This window comes from Dipteris shenzhenensis, chromosome 8 (assembly GCF_047967505.1).
Source record: "Dipteris shenzhenensis isolate YYH24624 ecotype China chromosome 8, Dip_SZ_1.0, whole genome shotgun sequence".
Lineage (NCBI taxonomy): Eukaryota > Viridiplantae > Streptophyta > Polypodiopsida > Gleicheniales > Dipteridaceae > Dipteris > Dipteris shenzhenensis.
This window is the reverse complement of record NC_141603.1, coordinates 4,444,757-4,462,961: the sequence shown is the minus strand read 5'-3', so window position 1 is coordinate 4,462,961 and position 18,205 is coordinate 4,444,757. Positions and strand designations below refer to the sequence as shown.

Here is an 18,205-nt window from a genome sequence, read left to right as displayed (position 1 = left end):
CCCCAATGGAAAAAGCTCCCACTATACATCTCCAAAAGAAGAGCCTCTGTTTCAATGGTAATTTGGCTTTCCAAATTTTATTGAGTCGTGATTGCCACCAAGATAAAGGCCTATCGAAATTCCAAAGAGAGTTGGCATGCTTATCAATCCATGGCGGTGGAAGAAGAAATCTGTAAACCATCGAGGAGGCCAGATTATGCATTGAAAGCGAGCAGGTAGCAGGGGATGAGGAAGTCAGATTCCAATCCAACAATCTGTCCTGTACAAACAGTGGAGGAATAGGAACAAATGGCTGCAACATAGTTGTAAGTATTCTCCAAATGGGTCGATGATGCAGACCCAAGGGGAATGTCCTGCAAGCTTGTGGGAATGAAAGCACATAACCATGTTGATCCACAACATCTCCGACAAATCTTATGCCCAGTTTCATGAGATTATATGCTTTAATAGGTGCCTGTGAAGCGAGAGGCGATTCAAACACCTTGCTCCAATGGATGCTTTCCAAACGAAAAGAGTTACCATGATGAGAAGAAGCACCTGTCCATTTGGCATAAGAGAGAATTCTCTTCCAATCATGAATAAATGCAGTAGAGACAGGACAACCAGGAATCTTCCCCTGAAATGTGGTCATCACTGCTTCCCAGTGATCTGTGATCCAATGCCCATATGCATGGGACGTCATGTTTCCACACATAGCTGCTAACATAATAGCCCATGGCTCTTTTTGCTGAAAAAAATCAGCAATCATAGTGCTCTTTCTTGCCAGCATGTGATACTGGAGATTGAGAATATTCAGTCCCCCATGAGTCTTAGGAGAGCAAACAGCCCGCATGGGAAGAAGTCGCAATGCCTTTTTGTGAGATTTGCTTTTCCAAAATATCTCCATAGCCTGGGACATATAGGATGCCAAATGCTTAAAAGACCAGGGAAGAAGAGGCAAATAAATGTACATATGCCATAATGGTAGACTGCACTATCCGAAGTCTAACATGTAGAGGCCAGGTGGACAAATGCCAGTATTCCAACTTCTTGTTAATCTTTTGAAGCACCCATTTGAGTTGTTGTTGAGGAGTAATATTCCAGCCAATGGGATATCCTAGATGCCTCACAAGAGTATGGGAAGGGAGGATGTGGCCTGGCCAGAGAAGTGCATGCTTATCAGCTTTCTTCAATACTAAAAGATTCGATTTCTGAATATTGATATGCAGGCCAGCAGCTATGCCAAAATCATTCAGAGTGTGCATTAAGTGAGAGAGGTCACTTTGAGAATTCCTGGGCATGAAATATGAATCATCAGCATATGCCTGTGCAAAAAACGGCTGTGCTCCTGGAATTTGCAAGCCATGAAGCTGCCCTGTAGCTGTAAGATGGTCCATATGCAACAATAATGGATGGGTAGCAATGGCATGTAATAGCGAACTGAGAGGGCAATCCTGTCTCACTGAGCGGGACATAGTCCATGCTCTTGACAACCCACCACCAAGCAAACACTGCGCAGTGGCATGAGAATAGAGCCAGTAAATAATATGGACCAGCCGAGGACCAAATCCCAATTTATGCATAGTCTGAGAAATAAAATCCTAGTGGACAGTATCAAATGCTTTGGCAATGTCCACTTGCAGAATGAGAACGTCTTGTTTAGAATATTTGGCATACTCAATTGCAAGCAAAGCATTGGAGATATTGTCAGTGATCTGTCTTCTGGGAACAAACCCATACTGTCTAGGATGAAGTCCTGCTTGTAAGATAAATCGAACCCTAAGGACAATCATTTTGGCAATGAGTTTGTAAATGACCGGCATAAGAGAAATGGGCCGCCAATCAGCCATTGTCTCACACAACCTTTTTTTGGGGATCAGTTGGACAAGGCCATGTTTCCAAGGAGGAGGAAGAGATTGTCTTGCCCAAGCATGATTGATCATAAGAAGCAGAGTGTTCTTGAGATCACCCCAAAATGCAGGAAAAATTCTACAATCAAACCATCCCAACCAGGAGAGCTGCCTTTGCGTAAATGATTCAGAGCATCATCCAGTTCATTAAGCATAAAGGGCTGCTCCAGTGGACAAGCCCGTTCCCGGGACAATATGGGCTGAACATGCATCAGAAATTGAGACCTAGCTGCATTCACTTGCACTGAGTGATCGGGCTGAGGAGAAAAGAGATTCTGGAAATGAGTATAGCATTGCGATTCCAATTCTGATTTGGATGTGGTCGAGGTGCCATCATCTTGCCTAATTCTGCAAATGTCCTCCTTTCGCTTATCCGCATGCAGGCTTTTAAAGAAAGCTTTGGAGGAGCAGCCCTTATCCAAAAGGGGTTTCATGCGAGCTCGGATTTGCCACTTCTTTAATTTGCGAAGATCATTTTGATGGATGATGTGAACCGGATAAGCACAAAAATGTACTCATTATACCTTCAACACGGCACATACCAAATTAGTTGGAGACCAAATCTTGCATGGATGTAGGTCTAGGTTAGACTAAGTGTCGTGCAAAGTTTCATTTCCAACAGATAAGTCCACATGCCCATTTGGTTAGGACGTGCGTCATTTTTCCTACGCATTGAATCTTGTTCAGAGGAGGTGAGCTGCCTATGAGAGCTGATTAAATCCATTTGTTGCTTATGAGATTGAGCCCATTTCAGCTTAAGCCTGAGATTTCCCATGTAAGTCCGTCCATAATCTTGAATAACAGCTTGCAAACGATGGGCAAGACTGATCCAGGTGAAATCCATGTCCTCCTGAGCATGTGAAAGGAGGGGGCGGACAGCCACTCTTACCATGTTCTGAAATTGTTGATGCAGTAAATAGGCACCATTAACATGAAGCAGGCGACGACCAAAAAAAGGCATATCATCTGTCAAACGTGCTATAGATAATGTCAGGCATACTGGAAGGTGATCAGATAGGAGGAGGGAATGATCAACCCATAGTACACATGTGAAGTCAGCATACTGCTGAGCATGCAACAGATACCATCTGTCAAGTCGAGCCCAGTAATGAGTATGGTATGTGTAGCCCGTATCTATATCCCTTGTGGACAACCATAAATCTTCTGCATGCAAGAAAGAAAGCATATCTTCCCAATGGCGAAGCTCAGTGGGGATCATGTGAGAACGATGAGTGGTGTTGTCTTGGATGGCTGGTGAGTTATTGAAGTCTCCACATAAAAAGGCATTGGACAGCCATGGATATTGTTTGATGGATGCCCACATTTGAGCTCTTGTTGCAGAAGTCTGAGAGGCATAAACAGATGCTATTTCATAAAGTTCAGCATGACATATACATCTGATCACCATCCATTGACCCTGGGGGTCATTGTAAGCAAGCGTGGGCTGCATATCATGCTTGACCAACATGCATACCCCTGAAAAGTGCATTGTACCAGCATAAAAGATGTCATAACCAGCAAAATGGCCTTGCTGGCCAGCCAAGAAGTGTTGGTTGTGTTCCTGTAAGGAGATTACATCGGGGTGCGTTCTATGTACATAGTGCCAAAAAAGTCTCCACTTATTGACATTGCAAAGACCTTGAACATTGTATGTAATGCAAGTAATTGAAGTAGACATAGAAAGTATGTACAGCCGAACCAAAAAGCGTAGTGACAGTGTAAGTTGTCAGGCCTCAGCCATGACATCAACATCCACTTGGCCTCCTGGATCAGTAGCTCTATAATCCTCATCATTGTCACATATAGGGATGCCCCTCTTAAGCACATCAAGCCACAGTTGAGAAGTGGGGCTATCAGCAGGGGTAGAGACGTGACTAGGAGTGGAAATAGAGGCATCCCAATGGCGAGATTGCAGCGGTCGTGGTTTGAGCGCAAATACCTTTTTGGGTTGCTGCCAGGCACCTTGAGGAGCAGCATGAGATTCTGAAATTTTGCCCTTTCCCTTATCCTTTTGCTTGGCTGGAATCTGAACCACATTTTCTTTGAGTGGAGTAGCTGTAGATGCCATATCCGCTGCCTTGCTAGGTATAGCCTTAGGCCCCGGACCATAAGTTGGTGGGGGATTATTTTCTGGAGCAATGGCTGTAGGTGGGAGTGGATGCAGGACTGCTGAAGGACACTGTGAAGCTAGGTGGCCAAATTTATGGCATGTAAAGCAACCGCCTGCAAAGACTCCCCATTTCAAATCAAAATATTTTTCGCCCAAGGGAACATCCTCTACCTCTACCGCAATAGAAGGAGGAGTTGGGTGATCTGTATCCCAAAGAACACAAAATCGATTGCAATTGCCCGAAGGACGGGGTGGGCATACAACTTGTCCCAAAGTAGCTGCCAGGCTTGGTAACTCAGCCCTCATATAGTCCGGAAAATCCACAACCTCAACCCATACAGAGCAGTGATGTCGGATGAGACCGTGATAGTCCTGATTTGGCGACCATGGCATGACGTGGACCATTTGTCCGCCATAGAATAGAGGGGACATCTCCAAAATCTGCTGGCGATAAGATGCATCCGAGAAGTGCACTTCATAAAAACCTCGAGAGGCAAAATATACTCCTCCAACAAAGCAACCTCCCAACAAAGCCTGGACCCTCTGAGCTACATCATTTGCTGAAGGTAGCTTCCCTGGAAAGAAGATGATGACGGCTTGCTGAGAAAACTTTCGAAGAGGAGCCACCAAAGAGGGCAGCTTCAGCTTGTATTTGAGGGCCGGGGGAGGTTTGGCCCACTCCTTCCTGCTGTGATGGAATTCATCCTTGAGCATGTCAAAAACATAGTGAGCATCTACCGAGGCTGAAGTAGAGAAGTCAACTTGCTGTCTTTTGGAGTCCCGGGACAAGTCCTTCTGGGAATAGCTTTTGAGATGATCTTCCATGGAGTAAAGCAGGGCGAGATTGATGAAGAGGTAGAAGGAACCAGAGCTGTACAACCGGGTTTGAACAGAGCAAACAGCACGGGAGAAAGAAGGAAAACTGTACGGATAGGAGGAAGCTGTATGGGCAATATGGATGAAAGGACTGTACGGACTGTACGGAGGGCTGACAGTGCAGACGGGAACTGTACGGAATAAAAGGAGCACAACAGGGATGCTGACGGAGGGTAGGCGGGCTGAACTGTACGGAAATGGCAGAAGTGTATGGAGGCACAAAGAAGGCTTCGGAAGGAAAGGCGATGGCGACGCACACACACGCAGGGTTGGAGCGGGATTACACAGGTTGCGCAGAAGTGAGTAGACGGGTCGTACCGCCTGTCCGTACGGACGTACGGCACCTGTACGGCAGCCGTACAGTTGTACGAACAGAAGGGGGAGCTGTACGGGGCTCTGTCTCGCGACATGATCTCCTCTCCAAGCTCTCTCTCACACACACCAATTCTAACACACACCAACTCTCTGTGACACACACACACTTTTTTTTTTTTTGGGGTAAAATCCAGTGCATTGTATTTATATCGTCATAACTTTACAAGAGGGAAAGTCTCCAAGATGGAGAGTATCCCACCGATCAGAAGCATATAAAGAAAAGCTCAATGCAAGATGCATGTATATCACCCTCATGGCAGGCATCATACACACACACACACACACACACACACGCACATACACTTTTTTTTTTTTTTTTTTTTGGGGTAAATCCATGATTATATTGTCAGCAAAATTTACATGAGGGTCTCAAAAAAGCAGAGAGCCTCATTTGTTTTGGATGTGTTCCAGCACTAAGACCTTCCTATGCACACGCACATACACACACACACACGCACATACACACACACACACATACACACACACACACACATACACATACACGCACGCACGCACACACACATACATTATGTGAGACAGCTTCAAGGGACGACATGAGGACCCTGGCAAATGGAGTGTCCAGTCTTGAAGTCGATCCTGAATTTGCAAAGGAGGTATTGGAATATAAGGTCGAAGCATATGAGTAATAAGATACTGAACAACACGGGAATGCATGCGAAGACTGAATTTTTTCAGCAGCCTAACGAAAAGAAAGAGGGGTCCCATCATCATGAATCACATCTGGAACAGAATGGATCCGCTTAATTCTCAGAAAATACGAACGTCGAGGCTCCTGCAAAGCCAACGAAGGGGAAAATGCTCTCGACCAATGTGTGCCTTCAGAACGTAAAGAATTGCCCTGTAAAGAATCCCTGCCATTCCATTCCAAGTGAGATATAATATGTTTCCAGTCCAGCAACATCTTGGAGATCAGTGGGCAGCCTTTGATTTTTCCTTGAATAGAACCTAAGATAAAGTCATAGGGAGTGGGCTGCCAATAACCAAAGGCAGGGGTAGTAAGTTGAGAGAGCAAATGACACATCATGGCAGCCCATGGCTGAACCCTGCATAAATTGCAGCATCATTTTGCCTGTATGAGCAAGAATATGTACATGAAGATTCAAAATATTAAGTCTTGCATGCATCTTGGGAGAATATAGATGCTGCACCGAAAGTAATCGCAATCCTTTTTTGCCATGTTTAGAGCTCCAAAAGGCTTCCATGGCCAGAGATGAAGACTACAAGATGCTCTTTGTTGAACATGATTAAGGGCAATAAAAATAAATATATGCGATAAGAATGGATTGAACAATCTGCAGCCAAACATGCAAAGGCCATGTGGCAAGTTTCCAGAATTCAAGTTTCTTCTTCAGTTTTGCCAAAACCCAATTAGATTGCTGTCGACGAGTAATCATCCAACCTGCGCTCTAGAGCGACTGTTGCGAGGCGCACACGTTTCTGCAAGGTTTGGCCTGCAGGAGTTTTTTACATATTCACTTCGCGAGGGATTTGTTGGTTGTGTAGTCCCCAACTTGCTGTTAGCCCTTGTACTAGAGACTCCCTAGGCAAAGAGCTGGGTTTCTTTGGAATATGCTGGTTTTTTCTTCTAAGAGCCTTTTTCTAAAATTTTGAGATCTCCTTACGAATCACTGACAAAGGCCAAAAGTTGAAGTTTAAGACATTGTAAAAAGTGTTGTCAATAAGGAGAATCGAGTCTTCTTCTGTGTGCGGGACATGAATTAACACTGCATTAATGATCTTTTGTTGATACTTATTTGAAGGTAATAAGTGTCATATTTATCTCTATAGTGTTTAATGCTAACCAATTGTTACAGTTATTAACTAGCTTCTTTATAGTACAAAACATGAATTGTCGCTATGTTTTGATTGGGTTATATAGCATGTGCTTGTTATTCACAATATGCCTGTTTCTAAAAGGACTAGGCTTCTCATTGTTTTCCAAGATCCTATCTAATAGATGCATTATAATCGTTAGTGCTTGCCATGTTTCAAATGCCAAAATTGTGCCTTATCCTGGAACTCGGTTTTGAAGGCTTCCTTTTAACCACATAGAGCTTTTATGCCATGAGCATAATGTTCCATAATGCAGGTTTCTCAAATGATGATTGGTAACTCCAAATTCCCACTTCATGTAGTCGAGATATCCGCGGGAACAAGTCAGCTATATCCTATCACCTTTCAGGATAACATTGGTAATTATGTCGGTCTATTTATATTTTGTTATCATTCGTTTAAATAGTCCTTCTATTTCACAGAACATGTTAAATCTTGTGTTTAGCAAACGCTTAAGAAAATTTCAAGGTATGGTAAGGTTTAAGTTTCGTGTTAACTAGAAACTTGAACTTCGGTAGTTAAGTAGTGTCATTGCATGTGTTTTTATTGCCAAATGTTATTCAGGTGATATACATTTTATACGTCAATGTAAGCTTAGTGCCCTTCAGATGGTTGAATATGAGTACACCTTTGCATACTATCTTTTACATCCAAATGAGGTAACTCATTGGATTACTCTGATGTAATGGTTTATTCATCAAATGCTTAAATGAAAGCCAAACACTTATCACATAGGGTGTAAATGCATCCAGAGAGAGAGAGAGAGAGAGAGAGAGAGAGAGAGAGAGAGTGTGTTTATCAAAGTCTTGTAAAGACCGATGGGTCTATGAGACTGTGAAAATCTTGATACAACAAGCTGTGGTAGTGGAGCTACTAAACGAGCATCCATACCAATGCAAAATGCAAAAATGCAGAAGGCAGTACTAAGTCCTAACTACAACATAGTCATATCGATGGTCGACTATATATCAATCTCAGCATCGTGATCAATATCATCATCATTATCGGCAGCAGCAAGATATCAGGATGGATGAGACAGTGGAGGCATGAAGTCGGCAATATAGTGTTGTCGGTCACTCAGAGGTGCCATAGCTCTGCGTCTGACAAGGGCTACTTTGACCCCGTCGATCGGGCTCCGACTCTAAACAAGGAGGGGATGTTCCCAAGTGTGATATGTGTGTCGACCCTCTGTCTGAGCTGTCGGGTCACAGGCTCCGGGTCACGGTCATGTCGAGGCCTCGTCTTTGGGGGTCCATGTGATCTAGCTGAAAGAACTTCGTGATAGAGCTCTGAGAGGGAGCAGTCAAGGAAGAAGTCTGCTCCTGTCTCCGTGCTCGGAGTATCCTCTTACAGAGTCTAAGTGCCTCATGAATGAAACCTGTCAAACACCGCTGGTCTGGGTAGGAGAGGAAACAAGCCAAAATCCCATAACTATCCCCGAAGAGGTAGTGGAAACGCCCTCGATATCATAGTACACAGGATACCTGAAGATGAAATGCTCCTCTGTCTCCACCTCTTGCATGTCACACAGTGTGCATATGCACCTCTCCCTGGGTAGTCGCTTTGCTCTGCCGCTCTCGATGCAAAGTCTGTGTGAAGAGACCCAGAACTGCCCAAGAGAGATCCTCAGCAAGTGGGGTAAGTGAATCTACGTGTATGCTGGTGGGTCAATGAAACCCTCCGCTGTGATATGTAAGAAGTAATCTCTGTAGAAGCTAAGCTTCATTGGGAGTTCACTTGGTTTCAACCAGGTTCAAAATGTGTGTAGCTGTAGTAGATCCTGACGGATAACCTGGTTGACCTCGTGTGATAAGAGGGGAGAAAACGGAGCATCCATGCTGTACTAGAAGGGAGGTAGTCTATCCATGTGGAGCCCCAATCGCTCAAACCATCTCTCTGTACGAGCATACCAGCACCTTTGGCCATAGAAGAGGATAGAGCTATCCATGGTAGCCTGCTACGCCCCGAGGTATAATCTCCATATTCCCTAACTCGGTACAGATACGTGATGACCTGAAATGCAGCATCTAGCTGTAAAGGGAGTGACCCAAACTTAGCCTGAATGATCTGGTGAGGAGCGGATTACTTACGAATCATCCGTGATAACATGAGAACATGTAGCCGCTCCACACCGGCCCACTCCATATTCGACAAGTCTGGCCCCCAACAAGGACTGTCGTACATCCCCGCTGGGCAAACCAAGGAGTCAAAAAGCAACCCCTTGGTGCGTGGATCTTGAAAGTGCGAGCGGAAGCAGTGCCTCTCTAGTCTGGTCAATGAAGCATACCCTCTACTCGAGCGTGCTTGCATCGCGGGTCTCATAGTGAAGCTAGGTCCGGAGTAGATAACCCCAAGATAAGTGTATGATAAAACTATCTCAACAGATGACCCCTTAAATGTGAACTGCTCCTGATGCATGATGGCGCGAGATGTATCGAAGATCATGACCTTGGTTTTACCCAGGTTGACCTTCAAATCACGAGACTCACAAAAGGACTGTAGTGTGTCTAGGTGTCTCTGAAGCCCCTCTGCTGAGGAAGACAAGAGAGCCACGTCATTTGCGTAGAGCAAAATCTGGATCAGCATGCCATCAAGAGAGCAACCTATATCCCCCTGTGTCTGCATCACTGTCTCAAGCTCGTCAATGTAGAGGCCAGACAAGATAGGTGACAAAGGACACCCTTGTTTGACCCTCATGGTGCTCATGATCTCGTCTGTCCACCCGGATCTTGCCCGAACTCTGCTTGAAACTCTCTCGTAAAGTGCCATGACAGCCCAAATGATCTCCTGGTCATAACCTAGGTCCTGCAGGGGCCGTATGAGGCGGGCTCTCGGAACTGTGTCAAATGCCTTGCAGAAATCCACAAAGCAACAATAAACCCTCTGCTTTCGTGACCTCGCCTCCTCGATGATACATCTGAGCGTGAGAATGTGGTCCATAGTTCCATGATCACGCCGGAATCCGGCCTATCTTGCTGCTCTAAGTCCTTGACACTCTGCAAGTCTGCTAACCTCGGAGTCAAGTACGGACATGTCCAATCATAATGGACCTGTAGTTCTCTGGGCTCATGGGATCCCCTGCCTTGTGGATGGGTGAGGTAGTGTTAATGGCCGAAGTGTGTGGAAATCCCAAACAAAGAGCTTCATTAAAAAGCTTTGCTAAGATCGGGGCTAGGAGGTTAATCCCATATGCAATGAATGGAGTGCATAGCCCCTCATGATCCTTCGCTCAGTCATTATGAAGTTTCATTACGACATCCTTTACCCCTCCTCTAGTGAAGAGGGTGCATGATGTGAGACGAGGCATGTGTGAGAGGTTAGGGACTGGCTGATTTAAAATGTCATAAAGTGTGCGTGCATAATCAAACCAGATTTGAGTGTCAGTGAGTGGCGGAGGGGACTGTCCTTCTAGAAATCTCTGCCAGAATCCTTAGAGTTGTTACCAAACAAAATGTTCAGTAGCTCCTGGTTCCGATGAACGAAGTCTAGTTTCTTCCTTCGTACCAGTCTACGGTATTCGCGTAGTGTATCTTGTGTGCTCAAAAGACTGTCGAATCTGAGTTGACGGCGTAAAGCCTTACACTCATCATTGTACCAACTATTACAGGGTACGGTTCCAGGGGGTGGTGGGCGGGTGGAGCGGGTGGTGTGGGGGAAAGCGTGAATGGAAGCCTCGTGTAGTGAGCGGGTAACAAGGGCAGCATGATCCTCTAAAAGGGATATGAAGTCGATATAAGCAAGAAGTATGTACAGACGGCCAGAGTAAGAAGGTGAGTGATCCCGATCAAAGCGTATATCGTGGTAGGTGGAGTAAGCACTGAGTGGGGTGGAGGGTGCTATGCGAATGGAGGTGGAGATGCTAAAGAAAAGGTATGTATGATGAGCCCCTGGGGGGAGAGGTGCTACAGTGAAGTCAGTAATGCGAGATGTGAAGACAGGGGATCCCATGATGTAATCAGTAACACTAGAGCCCCCCCCATGTGGAAAGCATATGAAACCACTTGAAGCGGGCCATCTGTCAAGACCATTATAGATAATTAGATCATGTATCTTGCCGAGGTCTAATAGGGCCTGTCGATAAGATGAGAATGGACCTCGCCTGTCAGCCGAAACCCATAGCATATGTGACAGTAGAGTGGGATCATCTATGAAGTCAAGAAGTGGTACCTGACGTCGTCCTCGCGTTGAAGTCCCCCACTAGGACTTCTCCGCAGCTAGAGAAGTCAACGATGGACTGATAAAGGGCAACAAATGGGGATGTCTCATCACACCTCGGATATCTCTTGCAAAGTGGGAGGCCTCAGGGGGGAAGTAGCAAAATGCAACAAATAGATCCCGGCTGTCCATGTGTCGAATCCGGATCCAAAGAAATTTGGAATGTGTATCTCTCTGCTCTACTGAAATGGTCCCCCGAAGTGTGGATTTGAAAAGGACTGCAACTCCACGTGAACCTCGAACTCCTCCTGTATCCCTCGTCTCATCTTTGTAGGCAGATTCCCATGTATATCCGCTGACTATTGGAAGAGGGCGCTCTGGACTCTGATGTGTCTCTGTATAAAAGACTATGTCGTGGCCTGTATAGGATTCCGAGAAGTTCCCTGGTTCTGACCATAAGGTACCATTACAGTTCCAAATGATGCAGGACACGGTCTCGGATATGTGAGTCTCATAGATCCCCCTATGTAGTAGAGGGGGCAGGTGTCCTACGGGGGTCTGTAAGAAGTCGTCCCTCTCGTACCACTGCCCACTTCCCCTCCTTCCGGGCTTGATCCCGTTGTTGCAGCAAAGAGCGCCTCTCCTCAACCTGTAGAGGTTTGAGGTCCTCATCCATAGAGATCGCTGGTTGATCTCGAAGGACTGACCTGTGTCATAGAGCTGAAAGTCGTGCTTGAGTGTCATGGAACCGTATGATCGGGGGTTGCTCTCGGTTGGGATCTCTTCCCACTTGCCATGCCCTCTCTATCTTGTGCTCAGCCACACCCAGGGTAGCGGCCACGAACGCAGTCGCATCTGCCATCGTTGTAGCCTCAATGCGTGGGACCTTGCGTACTCTGATGCTGAGAGCCTTATTGGCTCTCTGTTGCTGGTAGCCGAAACGGTTACCCTTGCGGGTTCCCGTTTGGCCACGTCAACCCATCTGGAAGTCTTCTCAATAGCAGATTGCATGCTCGCAATCTGCGCCTCGATCACTGGGGTGCTCCCTGGGACAGTGTGTATGGCTGTGACCTCCTGTTGGAGCTGCATGATATCATGTCTGAGTCCTTGAATAAGACCCGCTTGCTCCTGAATGGCCCACCCTGCTCCTGTATGATGCGGCTCTACTCCTGGTTTAAGTGGACCTGCTCCCATGCAAAGCGAGTCAACTCCATCTCACGCTCACGGAAACTATGTATCTCCATGAGCAAGGTCTCACGGGCCTCTGGTGTATCAGCCCACCCATGTCCATGCTGAAATTGTGGTGACTGTGGCATGAAAGTGTGGGATTGAATCCGAAAACTGGACGGTGACTAGGTGAACTGGGTGAGGAACGGAGATGACAGTGGAATGGATGAGGCAGTCCCAACGGGGTGTGGGAGCGTGGGCTGCTTGAGAGGGAGAGGGGAGAGTGAAGCATAATGCGGAACAGTGTATGACACCTCCGAAGTAGGGGTCATAAGCGGTGCGAGAGCTGTAACAAGAGAGGAGGGGAAGGGAACAACAACCGGCGCTATGGGCATGAGTATGTCACTAATAGTAGATGTAGAGGGAGCTGAGACTGGAACTGGAGCTGAGCCTGAAGCGGGGGCTGAATTCGAGGTAGAGATAGACATAGAGGGATCTGAGGTTGGAGCTGAAACCGAAATTGAAACTGTAGCGGGAGCTGAGGTTGAGGTAGAGATAGAGGCTGAAGAAGCTGAGGCGGGTCCTGCCTTTGCCTTGCTGTCTACCCCGAGTCCACTTCGGTTGTAACGTGTGTTCACATCCTCCAATTTCAGTTGTGTCGTTTGCTTTTCTTTGTTGTTGTTGTTGTCTTTCTTGGCTTTGTCCCCCATTTCTCCTGGACCCTTTTTTTTGTGTGGTGTAGGTCTTAGTGTCCGACCTAGAGCGGGAGCACCGGCTCCCCCCCATAATGGGAGGCACATCCAGTGCGAGGTGGTGGCGAGGCAGGGTGGAAGCCTGAGGTGAGAGGCAGCCAGGAGGTGGAGAAGGAGAGGCTAAGATGGTGAGGAGTTTAAAAAAAAAAGGGAGGTGGTGAGGGGCTGAAGCGGGATCGGGAGGAGCAGAGAGGGGGTGGCTAGGTAGGTTAAGCGTAGGGAGTGGGGTAGGGGGCGTAGGTGTAGGATGAGCGTAGGCGTAGGGGTTGGGCTGAGCATAGGGCGTAGGCGTAGGGGGCGTAGGGGTAGGCGTAGGATGAGTGTAGGGGGCGTAGGGGTAAGCTGAGCGGAGTAGACTGAGCGTAGGCTGAGCGGGGTAGGCTGAGCGGGGTATGAGCGTAGGCTCAGCGTAGGGAGGGGGTGGCTAGGTAGGCTGAGCGTAGTGGGTGTAGGGAGAGGCTGAGCGTAGGGTAGAGCGTAGGGAGAGGCTGAGCGTAGGGAGCGGGAGACCTCATGGGTCTATGTCACGTAGAGCAGGAGCAGCAATGGAGCAGCGTAGAGGCAGCAATGGAGCAGCGTTGAGAGCAACGTAAGGAGCAGGAGCAGGAGCAGCGATGGAGCAGTGATGGAAAGGCTTGATGGAGCGATGGGCAGCGATGGAGCAGAAGCAGCGATGGGCAGCGAGAACAAAACCAGCGATGGAGCAGGAGCAGCGATGGACCTCCGAGAGTTGGGGATCAAGGTGAGCAAATAATTGTATGATATGATATGATTGTATTGATGTCCTCGTGAGACCCTTCAGGATCTATGGGACAAGAAAAGCCATCTAGTTCATCTGCTTAGGAAGGGCAATTAGGGGGGGGGGAGAGAGAGAGAGAGAGTCTATTAATGTCCACGGGAGACCAACAGTTCAATGGGACAAAAAAAGCCATCTAGTTCATTAGCTTAGGGAGGGCACATGTCAGTTCCCAAATAAGGGGGGGGGGGGGGAGAGAGAGAGAGAGAGAGAGAGAGAGAGAGAGAGAGAGAAAAGAAAGAAAGAAACTATTATTATCATCGTGTGGGGGCCTGAAATCGACCCATGGGACCCAATGGAATGTTACAAAAAGTCAGGCTCATTTTTCGTAGAAATCTATAACGTGGGCACACTTTTATAGATTTCTACGCTTGTTTGAACGTCACCTTTACACTAATTTACAAAGGCATACTATCAGGCTCCCTTAACGATATAAAATCTACGCAAACAGACTCTTGCACAACCTGATTTACGTACTCACTTCAAAGTCCGACTGTGCACTTTTTTGTCTTTCATTTACAGGTTCACCTCAACTCTCACGCCAACTAACTCGATCATTCTACACCTCACAGGCCTTGACGCATCCTAATCTCCTCCTAGAGACTGTAATTACACTATGCTTTGCGCTGAGACGTTGGAAAGCAGTTGGAAAGCCTTGGACAACGCTGAGATGAAATGAAACGTACCTGGAGAATAGTGAAACGAGCTTGGAGGTTGATGGACGCGTTGAGGGGGAGGCTACGAAGCTAGCATGTTGCTACCTGTGTAATACATTGGTCACAGTATGCAAGGACCTTGGTAATGTAATTGCCCAAGGCTGCGAGGTGAGGATGGGAAAGCAAGCTCTCCAAACTGTTGTGATGCTGCGTGACATTGCTGAAATCTTCTCTTAGATGCTCATATCGCGGACATGCCAAAAGAACATGTGCCTCATTTTCCACTTCATCTAAGTTGCATAGTTGGCAGAGTCTTTGTTCCCTCGATACTCCTTCCCATGCTTTTTTCTCCACTTCTAGGGAGTGTGATGGAGTTCGGATGATTGCGATGCTTCTTCTTGCCCTGAGAGAGATAGGTGTGCATATATATTTGTGTGCTTTGTTCTCTTTCTGAGAGTATGTGGTCCAATAGTTGGGGTTGATATTCTCACAATAATATTCATATTTGGTCCTTTTCTTCGCTGATTGCCATTTACTGTGTAGTGCTTCTAAAAGGGCTGTAGAAAATGTCCTTTTCTCCTCTTCCCTTGGCATTGCATCTAGGTAAGAAGCAACTTCCCATCTTTGGAACCAGACTTTAATGTCATACCCCCATCCAGATGATAGCATCTTGCTCTTGTTTGTTTTTTGAGGTCTCTTGCTTGCCTCCCATGCTCTCTTTGGTAGCCTATGTGCTTGCATATCTTGAATCCTCTTTATATATTTGAAGACTCTTTCCAGTGCTCTCAGCTCAATGGGTCTGCAACCAGTTTCAAGAAGCATGATTGAGTATGGTGTGGTGGACTTAATTCCTAAATGCCTTTTGAGAAATGACTTCTGCAATTTCTCAATGTCGTTCCATTTTGATGCTGAAATACTGCCTCCCCATACCTCCACACCGTAAAGCACTGTTTGAATGACATACGCATCAAATAGCACACGCCTAATATCCCATCTCGTGGTGTCATTGTTTCTGCAGTCATTTTCAAAGCGGTAGTACTTACCCCATCCTGCATCAATCCTCCTCTGAACACAATCTCCCCATCTATGGTTAGATGGTACATCTATCCCCAAGTATTTGAAAGTTTGCACCCTCTCGATTTCCTTCTTATCATACATAATGCTTGGGATGTTGGCTGGCTGTATTGTCTTTATTACCATCATTTTGGTCTTATTGACATAAACTGTTAGACCACTCTCCATGCAAAATTTATGGAGGGTGTGCATCATCGGCTGCATATTCTCTGCTTTGTAAGAGATGAAGACCACATCATTTGCATAAAGCAATAGTAGAATGGTATATCCACATATTTGGGGACTCGTTGGCTGCTCTCCCTGTAGCATCATATGAATTAACTCTTCCAGCTTGTCTATGCATAGACCAAACAATGTTGGGGATAATGGGCAGCCTTGTTTGACTCCCATGTTACTATAAAATGTGGCTGACAGTCCATTATTCCCTTTTAGTTGGCATGCTACTTTCTCATACATTCTGAAGATTGCCATTCTCAAATGATCAGGCACTTCTAAATGCACCGATCTTTCCCACAAATGGTTCCTGGGGACAGTGTCAAATGCTTTTGTAAAATCAATAAAGCAGCAAAAAAGGGGCTGTCCTCTTAGCCTGCTTTCTTCCATTAGTACCCTCAAAGTAATCAAATGATCAGCTATACTGTGGTTCTTCCTGAAGCCTGCCTGTCCAATGGCTCTTTTTCTATTCAGCTCGGCCCATAGACTCAGCTCATTTTTGATAAAATGTAGAGTGCCTGGTGCTTTCCCATTGGCCGTTTTTTTAAGACCTTCATTTACAGCATCTATAGTGAAAATGTCTGGACCGTTGTAGAAGAACCTCTCAACAACCATAGGTGGGGCATTTGGGTGCATGTATAATTGGTTCACATATTGAAGCATTTCCTCTGCTGTAAAATCTCCCAGAACATCCTTTTTTCTTCCCCTTGTTTTCCTCCAAGTGCCTTTCGGGTTCTTTGCAAACTCTATGGCATCTTCCCATTCTTTATCCACCAAGTATTTCCTTCTCTTCCTCGGGTTAAGGGCATGAAAGAACCTTTCAGCTTCTCTATGTTCACTCCCATTTGGCATATGTTTTATCTTCAGTCTGGTGCTCTTACATTCTTTATCGAACCACCGATTACATGGTAGCCCTTTTGTACATGTTCTCTTATTTTTTCTCTGCCCCAAAACTGTTTGTGCAGTAGAGAATAATGCTTCCCTCATTCTATTCCAATCTAGCATGCATGTGTTCTTGAGCAATGTATACAGCCTCTTCATAATATTCCCTTTTGTCTGTGTCCATGCGGAGGGACCAGTTTTCTGCTGTGGCTGTTTTAACTTCTGCCAAATGGTTCATCTCGATGTAGAGAGGGATATGATCCGATTCAGGCATTTTTGAGCCTATCTTGTAACATGCTACTAGATGTATTGTATCTGTGGAAACTAGAACATAGTCCACCACACTTTGTCCTCCACTAGCTGGGAAACAGGTCGGGACCTTTGTACGTGGAAATAAGGATGTTCCATTTAACACAATCATTTGAAGGCCATTGATCAAACTCATAAGTGCTTCCCCATGTGGATTGGTCTCCTTATCTTGAGAGCATCGATGCCAACTAGTGTCTATTTCAATCTCATCCTCTTTATTGTACTCATGTCCTTTCAATGACTGAATTTGGGCATTTCCAATTCGTGCATTCATGTTTCCCATTATTATTACTCTTCCCTTGGAGGTGAAGTGGGCCACATCTGAGCATAGATCTCCAAATGGGTCTGAGGCATCTTTACCATATCGTGGATAGTATGGGGATTCCCGATGTGGGATGTAGCATCCCACAATGTATAATGGCATTGGCTTCATCTCTATCTTTATCCATATGTATCTTTTGTAAGGATCATCCTTGCATAAACTAACAATGTCTTGTAAACATTCCTTGTACATGCATGCAATCCCTCCTTGTGTTAGAATTATAGATATAATTCAGCACTGACCAATGTAATATAATAAGCTAGCTAGGGGCACTTTTCCCTCTTTAAGAGGTTTTTCCCCCTAACCGCAGTTAGTTCACTAACTATGGTTAGTGACTACTAAGGTTTTGTCACTAGGACAAAACCTTATCTCTCACTCATTGTGTTGTACTCTTTACACTCTTCTATTGCAACTCAGCTTTCAGCTTCCAAGCTTTCAGCTCTCACTCTCTTGCTCTCTCTCACTCTCCTTTCTCTCACATTTGGTATCAGAGCATTAGATCCAGCTCCCTACGACTTCCCCGTTGAGCTCCAGCTGCAACTCAGCTTCACTGCTACACCTCGTTCGTATAGTCCGTACGATTGTACGGAATCTGTACTTCCGTACACCTGCGTACGGTATTGCTCGTCCGTACACCCACGTACCATACTTCTCGTCCGTACACCCGCGTACCGTACTGCTTGTCCGTACACCCGCGAATTGTACCTGTTCGCCGTACAGTGCAGTACATCGTGTACCGTACTTGTCTTCGTACCTGTTGCAGCCGTACTTGCGT

The 18,205-nt window shown here is 46.1% G+C and overlaps 1 protein-coding gene across 4 annotated transcripts in view; it reads left to right on the top strand.

Annotated features, from left to right (window-relative positions):
• The window catches only part of EMB3012 (embryo defective 3012), a 221,058-nt gene that overhangs the window by 140,074 nt on the left and 62,779 nt on the right, over positions 1-18,205 (top strand). For all 4 annotated transcript variants that reach the window (XM_087377933.1, XM_087377932.1, XM_087377929.1 and 1 more), the window contains exon 26: positions 7,361-7,463. In XM_087377933.1, the coding sequence (XP_087234059.1) occupies positions 7,361-7,463 (103 nt within the window). The remainder of the gene's footprint in view (positions 1-7,360; positions 7,464-18,205) is intronic.